This window comes from Coenobita brevimanus, chromosome 110 (genome assembly GCF_032717465.1).
Source record: "Coenobita brevimanus isolate Jiangsu-jjx chromosome 110, ASM3271746v2, whole genome shotgun sequence".
Lineage (NCBI taxonomy): Eukaryota > Metazoa > Arthropoda > Malacostraca > Decapoda > Coenobitidae > Coenobita > Coenobita brevimanus.
Window position 1 is genome coordinate 34491208 of NC_137063.1, and position 12278 is coordinate 34503485.

The 12278-nt window shown below is 44.3% G+C and overlaps 1 protein-coding gene across 2 annotated transcripts in view; it reads left to right on the forward strand.

The window, feature by feature from the left end:
- Positions 1–12278, forward strand: part of LOC145417459 (organic cation transporter protein-like) — a 330895-nt gene that overhangs the window by 253689 nt on the left and 64928 nt on the right. For both annotated transcript variants that reach the window (XM_080286154.1, XM_080286155.1), the window contains 2 exons: positions 1227–1369; positions 8482–8616. In XM_080286154.1, coding sequence (XP_080142280.1) covers positions 1227–1369; positions 8482–8616 — 278 coding nt within the window. The remainder of the gene's footprint in view (positions 1–1226; positions 1370–8481; positions 8617–12278) is intronic.

Below are 12278 nucleotides of genomic sequence, written 5' to 3' on the forward strand. Positions count from 1 at the left end.
TCAATCCAGACACACCTGCTGCCTTCCCCGGCTGCATCTTGCCTATTGCTGTGCTCACAGTAGCAGTATCAAAGGCCATGGGCCAAACACTGGATCTGCTGACTCCAAACCTTCCCTGCTTCAATCAGGTTCCTCCCTCAGCAACTGGTTAAAATGCTCTCCACAGGCATCTTTAATATCCTCACTATTCACTACTACCTTTCCGTCATCATTCTTCACACACTGCCTACATACGATATACCAGTTTTTCCTCTTCATCTGATTTGCCATCTTAAATATCATACTTTTTCTTTGCACACTGTTTAGATTATCCAGTATGAGTCTCTGAGACTCAGATTTTGCCCTGTATACCTCTTTTCTAGTCCTTTGATTGGCAGCCAAGTATTCCTCTTTGTTACCTTCCCTTTCCATCTCCGGAAAAGCCTTTTTTTTCTCCCTAACTGCAGATTCTACACCCCCATCCCACCACCATGTTACTTTATGTCTTGGGCGGACCCCCTTGTCCATCCACACACTGAATCAGTAACTCTTGGGAGATTGTTCTTGAGAGCTCTGTAATGTTCATTATCACTTCTGTCAACAGCTCTTTGTTCAGCCTCCACCCTACTCATCTTACTATAGAAGGCATTCCTTACTGCTTGTTTTGCCAACTTCCATATTTTTCACCTAGGTGCATAGGCCCTTTTCTTCACCACACACTCCATAAGCAACATGTCACATACTAGTATAATTTGTGTTGCTGCACACACTCTTCGTTTTCTAGAACTTTAACATCCCTCGCCAACCTCCTATCAGCCCTCCTGACTAGGAAGTAGTCTATCTGACTACTCTTTCCCCTAGACTCGTATGTAATCACCCTACTTTCTCTCTTCCTAAAATGTGTGTTGCATGCAATCATGTCCATTGCCTTCCCAAAGTTGAGTATTCTTTCCCCTTCCACATTCCACATACCATATCTGCATCCCCCATGTAAGCCTTCATATCCTTGAGCTGCTTCACCCACATGACCATTTACGTCCCCTCCCAAAAGTACAACCTCATCATCCTCCATGAAACTTACCACATATATTGAGCCATCTTGGCATCTGTATTTTTCTTCTTCATCAAAGCCAGCCTGTGGAGAATACCTTGATATAAGTGAATTGTCAGCTTACCGAACAAAATTTTCACTACTATTGAGACTTTAAATGTGGCATGGCAGACTAACCTCCCAACTCTGTCCCCAGCCGACTGTAGTGGAGGGGGACCAGTCAGTGGCAAGCAGCAAGGCAGACTTGGTGAAGGATGAGGGGGGACGCAAGAAGACTGTAGTTGACCTCCTCAGGACACCCAACATGCGAAAACGCTCCATCAACATGTTCTTCTGCTGGTAGGTATTAAGGTGCTGGCTGATGAGGACGCTACTGTATTATTGGTTGCTCAGGAATGCAGTAGATTTGCTGAATGTGGTGGGTGAGTAGTACAATACTATATTATTTGTTAATACAAATTGTTCAGTATCATTGCTGAATATGGAATAAGAGTGTTTCATCAGTAGTAGTTGTAGTAGTAGTAGTAGTAGTACAGGTAGCACTGTATTATTATTATTAGAGTAGTAGTAGTAGTTAATAGTAGTAGTAGTTGTAGTAGTACAGTGGTCCCTCCGAATTTGCGGGTTTGACATTCGCTGATTCACACATTTGCAGATTTTTCCCTTATGGCGCAAAGGCAGCCACAAAGAAAGTTTCGTGACATCACTCCAAACATTCACGGTCCATCCACGGGCCGATGCGCTTCAGCCTGTTGTTTCTGCCACCACCACTTCACCGCGGCACTACCCACAGTCTGCGCTGCCCAGCCTGCGTGCCCCTCAGTCTGCATCCCACCTCTGTCTCAGTCATTTGCCTGCCTATGCAAAACTTTCTGCGAGTGGATTTTGTGCCCTAAACGTTACGTAATTGTGCTCTCACGGTTTCCAACGTTACAAGTGCAGTGCCGTGCTATCTGTTGAGTGAAAAATTGCCCTACTTTGTGATATTTAATTAGGAAAACACTAAGAGCAATTGTCCCTGTTGTGTTTTTCTTTGATTACCATGCAAGCATGGGGCTTAAGCATGGTGCATCGCCTGGTGCTGAGCGCACTCCTAACCGCTAAAAGAAGGTAATGAGCCTCAAGCAGAGGGTGAAATTGCTCGATAAAAGCAAGGAGGGTATGAGCTATGCCGCTGTGGGAAAACTGATTAACATGAACTAGAGCACAGTGTGTTACATAGTGAAAAGTGAAGACTAAATCTGGCAGGCGCTGGCATCCACTGTGCCACTCTCGGCCCAGCAAGTGTCGGTAGTGAGAGACACTGCCATGTCTAAGATGGAAATGGCATTGTATCTGTGGATTCAAGACCAAACTAAAAAAGGGCATCCCATAGATAGCAATGCCATATGCACAAAGGCAAAGTCTTTGTACGAAAGGATGACCGTACCCAACCCTGACACCCCAAGCTCCAGTGCTGACCTTGGTCCTGCTGCCCATCCAGAATTTGGTGCCAGCAAAGGTTGGTTTGATAAATTTCAGTACCATTTCTCCCTGCAAAACCTGAAAATAACAGGGGAAGGTAGGTTGGCCAACCACATGGCAGCAACATCGTTTCCCGCCACACTGACGAAAATCATCAAGGAGCAGGGTTGCCCTCCTGAACACGTGTGGAACATGGACGAAACGGGGCTTTATTGGAAAAAGATGACGGACAGGACCTTTGTTGCCAAGGAGGAGAGGAGGGCGTCAGGATTCAAAGCCACTAAGGACTGCTGCACCTTACATCATTGTGCAAATGCTGTTGGCCACATGATAAAACCAGGGTTCATTTATAAGGCCGCCAACCCCAGGCCACTGAAGCAGTGGAACAAGACCCTGCTGCCAGTGTTCTGGATGCATAATAAGAAAGCCTGGACCACAAGGAGCATCTTTATGAAATGGGTCCACCAGTGTCTCCTGACGGAGGTGCGGTCCTACCTTCTGGAGAAGGGGCTTCCTTGTAAATTCCTTCTGATCCTGGACAACGCACCAAGCCACCCTCGGTCCATCGAGGCAATGTTTGATGATATGGAGGTTGCATTTTTGTCGCCGAACACAACCTCCCTCATACAGCCTCTCGACCAGGGTGTAATTGCCACCTTCAAGGCCAAGTACAATCATCCAGAGAGGTATGCAGAGGCTCCACTCTGCATTAGATACCAACCCCAACCTTACCGTTATGGAGTATTGGAAGGGGTTCACTATGACTGACTGCCTCACGGTATGGCAGGACTGCCTCAAGGACATGCGCCCTGAGACAATCAATGCCTGTTGGCGAGCTCTGTGGCCGGAGTGTGTCCTGGATTTTGCTGGATTTTCACCTGAGGAGCAGGTGGACCTAGCCATAAAGAAGGCGGTGGAGCTGGCAAGGAATGTTGGTGGTGCAGGGTTCGAGGATATGGAAGAGGGGGAGGTGAGGGAGCTGGTGGAGGCACATGATGTGCCCCTCACCGATGAGGAGTTAGTGGAGCTAGTGCGGCTGGCGAATGAGGAGGAGGAGGAGCAGGGAGGGGAGAGGAGAGGAGCAGGGTGATGACATGCTACTGCCGCAAGCCCTCACCTTAGAGAACCTGGCCGAAATAATGAGGACTGCTAATCACCTTAAGCAATTCATCTATGACACCGACCCATCGATGGTGAGGACACTAAAAGTGATGGGCAACATTGACAAGGCAATGACCTCCTACAAGACCCTGGTTGACGATATGAAGTGCAAGCAGTCGCAGTTGCCTACCGCCTTGTTCTTCCAGCGAACACAACAGCCTGCTGCTGCCACTGCCACCCTAGAGTCCTCCTCCTCATCTTCCTCCACAGTCATTCCTCCAGCCTTTCCTGTGCCTGAACCTGAACCCGGGGCTGACCCTGATGGCATCAATGACTCACCACCACTCAGCAGTGACGCTAGCAGTGGTGATGAGGGAGGGTCTAAGCACGAGTAAACCCATCGTGCCATGCAGTTATAGTCTTTGCATCACCTCATCCAGTCATCCATCATCAGTAACTGCATGGCTAATCATCTTAAAGTCATCTTTGTCATGCTCATCATCATCATCATCATTATCATCATCATCATCACAAGTCGTCAGGGATCGTCGGCCATGGCCTCAGGGACAGTGGTGAGTACCCAACAGTAAACTAAGATTTTGGTGACAAATTGTAAGAAGTTTATGTAAATTACAGTTCAGTTTACAGTATAGCTGATGACTAATGCTTGGTTAGTTACTATTTATGATATATTATGCTGCTTTCAGGTCCCAGAAATGCTTTATTAGGTACAGTTTATGAGTTGAACTGCTCTAAGTGGTTTTTTGCAGGCCTGGATGCTTTTTGTGGTAGGGGGTTCGCCAAAAATTCGTGGAAATTTGCCATTCGCGGAGGTCTGTGTCCCCTAACCCCCGCAAATATATGGCGAAGCTTATTGTCATTGTGAGTGAGGTGGAGGGGGGAAGAGGGAGGGGGAGGCCGAGGATGAGATGGAGGGATGGGGTGGAGAGGTATATGAGAGAGGGGGGTGTGAGTTGGGAGCAGGCCAGTGAAATGGCGGGGGACAGGGCGACTTGGAGGCGATTTGTTTGTGGCCACCCCAAACGGGATTGAGGCATCTGGCAGTAGATAGAAGTAGTAGTAGATAGATCTTTGCACTTCTTCTCTTATATCTTGATTATATTACACAGGAAGGTACCCTAGGGTACTCCAAATACTTGTGCCAAATATGAATGACAGTGGCCTGTTTTTGAAGGTCATATACTCATTTTTTATGCAAAACTTGCAGAAACAAATTGGGATACAGCCATTTGATTGAAAATCCTATGATAAAAAAAAAAAAAAGGTTCCTGAGAATTTTGACTCGGCTCGTATCTCTGAGTGGTAAGAGTAGACTGTAGCACCAGTCAAGTAGGGCAGTACTCCTAAGATGGATGGAAAGTTGATGACAGGGAGGGCTGGAGCTCCCGTTTCATCAGCCTTCGGGACTAGTTCCTGACCATCCCCCTTTGCTGAACTTTTTCAGTGTCTCAGTAACACAGAGAGTAGGCCAGCATGCTCTCCAATACAGGTTTCTCTAACTGTCTACAACAGACTACATGCAGAGTACACACTACAGTACAGTACACTCCTTTTTTCAAAATTCAAAAAAATAAAAATCATGGCCACACAACACTCAGCCTCAAAGTCCCCGGGGGGGGGGGGACCATAAATGCCCCCACCTTCCTCCCCTCTCCCGGTGACAACTTGAGCTGCCTGGAACCACAGTCTGACTCACTTCTTCTTCATTTCTGCAACATTCGTGGCCTTTCTTCAAATTTTCGCTCTGTTGGGCACCACCTCTCCTCCTTCAAACCTCACCTTCTTTTTCTAAATGAGACTCAGCTGTCTGAGGCAGCTTGACAGCAAACCCTTCTCTGTATCCTCCTATTTTCTCTATACTCATTTCAAAGCCAAAGGTGGCTGTTGTGTATATATACGCAACGACTTATCTTGCTCTTGTGTTCCTGAACTTGATTCTTCTGAATTCTCTACACTCTGGCTTCGGCTTTCCTGTCATTCGCTGACTAAATATATCTGCGCTGTTTACTTATTCCCTAATTCTACTGTCTATCAATAATTCTTCGACTAACTTACTTCTACGATGGAACACATTCTATCCATTTCTCCTTTCTCTGAAATCTCCATTCTAGGAGATTTCAATGTTCACCACCACCTCCGGCTCTCCTCTCCTTTCACTGATCCACCTGGTGAACAAGCCTACATCTTTTTTATCCATAATGACCTAGAGCAGCTTGTACAGCACCCTACCCGTATCCCTGACCATGTTGGAGAGAGCTCCAACATACCTGACCTCTTCCATACAACTAATCCTTCTACTTATGATGTGTTGTTTTCTCTCCATTGGGCTTCTCCAATCACAACCTTATCACCTTAACCTGTCCATCCGAAGAAACGTCATCTGTGGTACTTTTGAGCTGCAGATTGGGAGGACCTCAGGCAGTACTTCTTTGATTTTCCATGGAATGGTTATTGCTTCCATGGCCGAGAGCCTTCTGAGTGTGCCTTGCACGTTACGGAGGTTATTCTCTCAGGCATGGGAGCATACATTCCTTCCTCATATCCTTTGACTAATGCAAGAAAGCCTTGGTTTAATCATGCTTGTTCTAATGCTGTCCGCAACAAGGAGAGGGCCTATAAAAGGTACCGGAGCCAACCCACCCCTGAATCACATCATTTTTACGTTTCTGCCCGGAATCGTGGTAAGTCTGTTCTTCACTCTGCTAAAAATAATTTCATCCGTACTACATGCTCTCAACTCTCCAGCTCGAATTCTTCCCGCTCCTCCTGGCACCTTGCCAAAAACCTTTCTAACAACTTTACCTCATCATCCTTCACTCCTCTTTTCTGTACTGATGGTTCTGTAGCTATTTCTTCTACTGATAAAGCAGATCTCTTCGCTCAGACTTTCTCCTCCAGTTCCACCTTAGATGATTCTGGTGCTGTTCCTCCATCACTTCCCCCCTCTGACTTCCTCATGGCTGACATTAAAATTTCTTCAGCTGATGTATTTTCTGCCATCATTGGCCTCAATACTAACAAGGCATATAGGCCTGATGGAGTCCCTCCTGTTGTTCTCAAGAACTGTGCCTCTGTGCTTAAACCCTGCCTAGGCAAACTCTTTCGCCATTGTCTATAAATTTTTACTTCTCCTTCTTGCTGGAAGTTTGCTCTCATTCAGCCAGTCCCAAAGAAGGGTGACCATTCCCAACCCTCTAACTATCGTCCAATTGCTTTAACATCCTGTATCTCAAAAGTTTTCAAGCCACTTCTTAATCGGAAAATTTTAAAGCATCTTTCGTATCACAACCTTCTTTCTGATCATCAGTATGGGTTCCATCAGGGACGCTCCACTGGCAATCATCTCGCCTACCTTTCAGACACCTGGTCATCCTCCTTTCGGGACTTTGGCAAAAGCTTTGCCATTGCACTTGATATCTCGAAGGATTTCGATCGAGTCTGGCATAAATCTTTAATTTCCAAACTGTCCTCTTACGGTTTCTGTCCAACTATATGTGCCTTCATCTCTAGCTTCCATTCTTGTCGTTCTATAGCGCTGTTGTAGACGGCCATCATTCTTCTCCTAGATCTATCAACAGTGGTGTTCGTCACGGCTCTGTCCTATCACCAACTCTCTTCCTTTTATTCATAAATGACCTTCTAAGCTGTACATCTAACCCTTTCCACTCGTACGCTGATGACTCCACTCTTCTTCTCTCCATTCGGTTCCCACAATGTCCATCTCAACAGTTACTTCAACAAACAAGGGATGAGGCTATGGCACACCTAATGTCTGACTTGGCTCGTATCTCTGAGTGGGATAAAAATAATCTTGTTGTTTTTAATGCATCAGAGACTCAGTTCTTACACGTATCAACTCGACATAATCTTCCGCAGGTGTACCCACTAATGTTTAATAATAGTCAGCTTAATCCTGCATCATCCTTGAACATGCTTGGGTTTTCATTCACTCAGGACTTATCTTGGATAGATCATATTGCATCTCTTGTAAAATCTGCTTCCATGAGATTGGGTGTGCTAAGCCGACTCCGTACCTTCTTTACCCCTGCACAGTTGTTGACTTTATACACAAGTTTTATTCGCCCCTGTGTAGAGTACAACTCTCATGTGTGAGGAGCCTCCACACATACGGCTGTTCTCAATAGGGTAGAGTCATAGGCTTTTCGTCTCATTAACTCTCCTCCTCTTACTGGTTCCCTTCAATCTCTGTCTCCTCGCCGCACTGTTGCATCTTTATCTCTTTTTCTATCGCTACTTCAATGGTCACTGCCCCTCTGAACTGTCTGCTTGCATCCCCCCACCTCTACGACAGGTGCGTAGCACCCGTCTATCAACAAACTCTCATCGCTTTTCTGTCCAGCTCTCTAATCCAAGTGTTAACCATTACTCCCAGTCCTTCATTTATGCAATAGGTCAACTCTGGAACTGTCTCCCCGTGTCTGTATTTCCTGCTTCCTATGATCTCCAGTCTTTCAAACGCAGTGTGTCCAGGCATCTCGAAATGAACGTATCTTGAATTTGGCTCTCTCTCTCTCTCTCTCTCTCTCTTTTTTTTTTTTTTTTTTTTTTTTTTTTTTTTTTAAGGAACGGTTGTGGGCTCCTGGCCTTTGGTTCTTTCTTTCTTGCATTTAAAAAAAATCCTCAGCTTACATGGGTATTGTGTTAATTTTTTTTTTCCTGATTATATAGTTCATATCCTGATACTTCTGTCACCAGACTGCTGCATTTTAGTCAGATTTTCAAAGACTTTTTGAAGTGCAGTAGTCAGATGTAACCTCCATTAACTTATTCAACACTAGAGTCTGCCTTAACTTGACCTACACCATCAGCAACACCAAAACTTACTTCTTGTGTTTTCTCTGCAGGGCTGTGTGCACACTGGTCTACTATGGTCTTTCCTCCAACTCTGCCAACTTGGGTGGTAATATCTTCCTCAACTTCATCCTGACCATGTTGATCGAGATTCCCTCCTACATCTTCTCTTGGCTTGTGCTGGACAGGTAATGTGGCTTTCCTGGGGGTGTTAGGGAGGGAGAAGGGGATGAAGAAGGGTAAGTTAAATGTGGAGATTGAAAAGGAAAAGGAAAAGAGAAAGGGAGGGAGAGCTGGATTTCTACAGTATTGGAAACCGAGAGGATGGGGAGAGAAGACAGGGGAGTTTGGTATTTGTAAAAAGGTAAAGGGAGGAGGAAAAAGAGGAGAGACTGGAAGGAGGAGTTGGATATGTTGGGGAAGTTAGGGGGAATAGAGTTAGAAAATAAGAAAAGCAGGGTTGGCTTGTTGATCAAAAACAAATGAAAAATGGAAACCTAAGCTACACGTTGATTTAGAAGGGAAAACATTCAAGTTGTTTTCTAGCTAGAAAAATAGAGGAAAAAAAAAACAATAAAGAAGAAAAATACATCGTTGCTTTGGGGTAATGGTTGGGAGAGCATACAGTATTTGTTATATCATGTGCGCATTTTTGGCTTAGTGTGAGTGAAGCTATTTTTATCTGTTTATTATTTATTTAATTAAAAAAAATATTACATTGCACATGGGAAATCGCATTTGTTTCAGTACTGTAACTGGGTCATGTAGGAGAACATGGAAAATAATTGTGGTGTGTATAGTGCTGTAGGCTACCCAATGAGAAATATAATCAGTACATGTTTTGAACCAGTATAAAGCTTTACATATGGGATATTTGGAAAAGTATAGTGGAGTGTAGGGAACCAGATACACTTAAAAGAACCAGGATTTTAGAATGAATAGCCTTTCACTTATGTCTTACTGAAAACCATCGTTCAAATAGGTCGCAATATTGTTTCAGTAGGTTGTACAGAAGTAGCCAGATCAGACACATTACCCTGTATTGTTATCCATTCAGCATAAGGTGGGCCATCTGGCAGCTGAGTGAACAGGTTAATGCATGGATACTTTGTGTTTTACACACTAAGGAAGCGTTAGCTAGAGACATGCAGTACTGGTACTCTGAACACACACACACACACACACAAAGATAATTAGAGAGACATACTGTACAGTCTCTTGACTAACCTGAGAGTAGCATTTCATTGCATGGATGAGAAGATGTTGAAAAAATTGATATTGGCCATGATCCGCCTCAGCTTGGAATATGCGGCAGTAGTGTGGTCCTCACGCAGAAAGAAAAATAAGATCGAGAGAATATATTCTCTCGATCTTATTTTTCCTGTTCTTTGTATACAAAGAACAGCAACTTAGATGGCCCCTAGCCTGGCAGATCTGTCGTACAGGGGAAGACAGGAAAAGCTTGATCTGCCTTCCTTAGAAGAAAGGAGAGAGAGGGGCGACATGATTGCAGTATTCAGGGCCATGATGGGAGTAGAAAAAATTGACATCATCTGTTTGTATGGGATGGAAGAGTAACAATAGGTCATGAAACTGAAAAAGCCAACTTGCTTGAAGGATATAAAGAAATATACTTTTATAGATTCAAAGACCTGTGGAATAGTTTGGACAAAGAGATCGTCCGGTCTAAAAACTTGAACAAGTTCAATGCAAACTTTGACTTATTGAGAAACAGAGACGGGACCCCACGAGCCTAGCTCATTTCCTGTATATCACAACTAGGTAAACACACACACACACACACACACACACACGCACACACAAGAAGTGGGATATCCTTCTAGGCATTTACAACTCAGGAATGGAAAAATATGTGCCAAGAGTAAGTGGGAGAGTGAATTGGAAAAAGGATTGGTTCAACAAAAGGTATGTGATAGCAAAAAAAGAAAGGGATGCAGCATGAAACAAATGAAGAAAAAGAAAGAGAGGTCACAGTAGAACAAAGGAGGCATACAAAAGAACTAGAAATGAATATACAAGAAGCTGTAGAGAGGAAGAAAGAAATTTGAGATATATATAATTGATGAATGTAAAGAGGAGCCTAAATTGTTTTATAGGTATGTCAATAGCAAACTGAAACACACGGAAGGAATTAATAAGCTGAAAGTCACATGAAGCCCTCTCGCGTGACTTCAGAAATGGACTCCCGTGGGAGATGTTGTATACTGATGATTTGGTGTTAATTGCAGAAAATGAAAGGGAGGCGGAGGAAAGATATAGGAAGTGGAGAGATGGTATGGGGCACAAAAGCTTAAAAGTAAATGCAGATAAAACAAAAGTGATGATATCTAGGGTTGGTGGCGGTACTGTCAAAGAAGAGGGAGAGAGGCCATGTGCAATTTGCCACAAGGATGTGGGAAGTAATTCCATCTTATGCAGTGTTTGTGATAAGTGGGTACACAAGAGATGTAGTGGTATTAGAGGTAGGCTGCGAGATAATGCTGATTTTATGTGTGCAGCATGTTGGGGAGAGCAAGTGAAGATTGTCAGGCGTGAAAGGATCAAACTTGCCGGTGAGTCTCTTGAGTGTGTGAAAGAGTTTTGTTATTTGGGAGATATGTTACATGCTGAAGGTGGGGCTGAAGCTAACTCTGTGGCTGGGATGAGAAGTGGTTGGAAGAAGTTCAGGGAGCTGTTGCCTCTCCTGACATTGAGAGGGCTCTCTCTGCATGCTAAGGGATCTTTGTATGCAGCATTTGTTAGGAATGTAATACTGTATGGTAGTGAGACCTGAGCAGTAAAGGAAGAGGATATTTGCAGACTCAAACGTACAGAAATGACAGTGATTAGGTGGGTATGCAGTGTGTCCCTGTGTGCATGGCTTGGGGGGTCTGGGTTTACAATGGACGAGTTGAAAAGTAGGATGGGACTAGAGTGTATTGGTGTTGTGATGAGGAGAGGTAGATTGAGATTGTTTGGGCATGTGGAGAGGATGGGGGATGGTAATTGGATGCAGAAAGTGAGAAGCATTAATATTGGGGGTGGGGTTGCGAGGGTTAGACCAAAAAAGATGTGGGACGAGGTCATTAAGTGTGACCTCAGGGTTAGGGGACTGAACAGGGAGGCTGCCATAGATCGAGCAGCATGGAGAACCGTCATTAGGTGACCAAGGCCGGCTCATGCAAGCATGTTGGAGCCTTCAAAAACGAAACAGTACGAAACGAAAGCAGAAGGAAAGGTCAACAAAGATGCTGTAATGCAAGCTGAAATAATGAACAAAAGTTTCCAATCTGTTTTCCTTAAAGAAAGGGATTTTGTGGAGGGGGAGGGAGTAACTAGAAATGTAATGCTAAAAGATATAAAAGTGAGAGTGCAGGAAGTGTATAAACTACTGGAAACACCAGTGGCTTAGCCACTTGGGAGGCAGGGGGGCAGTTTGCCCCCCCCCCCTGGGAAAATTTGAGGGAAATACTGAAAGGGATTTTTGGCTTAGTTTTTGTATGACAATACAGTTTTCCTAATTTTGCCACTTGTATATTAAACAATATTATCTATTTCCAAAAATATTTATTTGGGAGCAATAATATCCTTTGAAACTGAAAACTAGACTAAGCATTATAAAACCCTTGAGAAAAAATGACCAGTCATAGCTTAACAATTTCCCCTATCACCTTAGATTGTGGTTAATATTAGAGTTTTACTGATGTTTTGCACTTGAATCCTGGTGAGGTGTAAAAGTGGCCTTGCTGTCCCCTCAGCCACATCCTCTCACCCTGCAGCCATATCCTCTCACCGTGTAGGCAGTTGCACAAACACTGCACAATTATTGTTACAAACAACTGAAATGAGC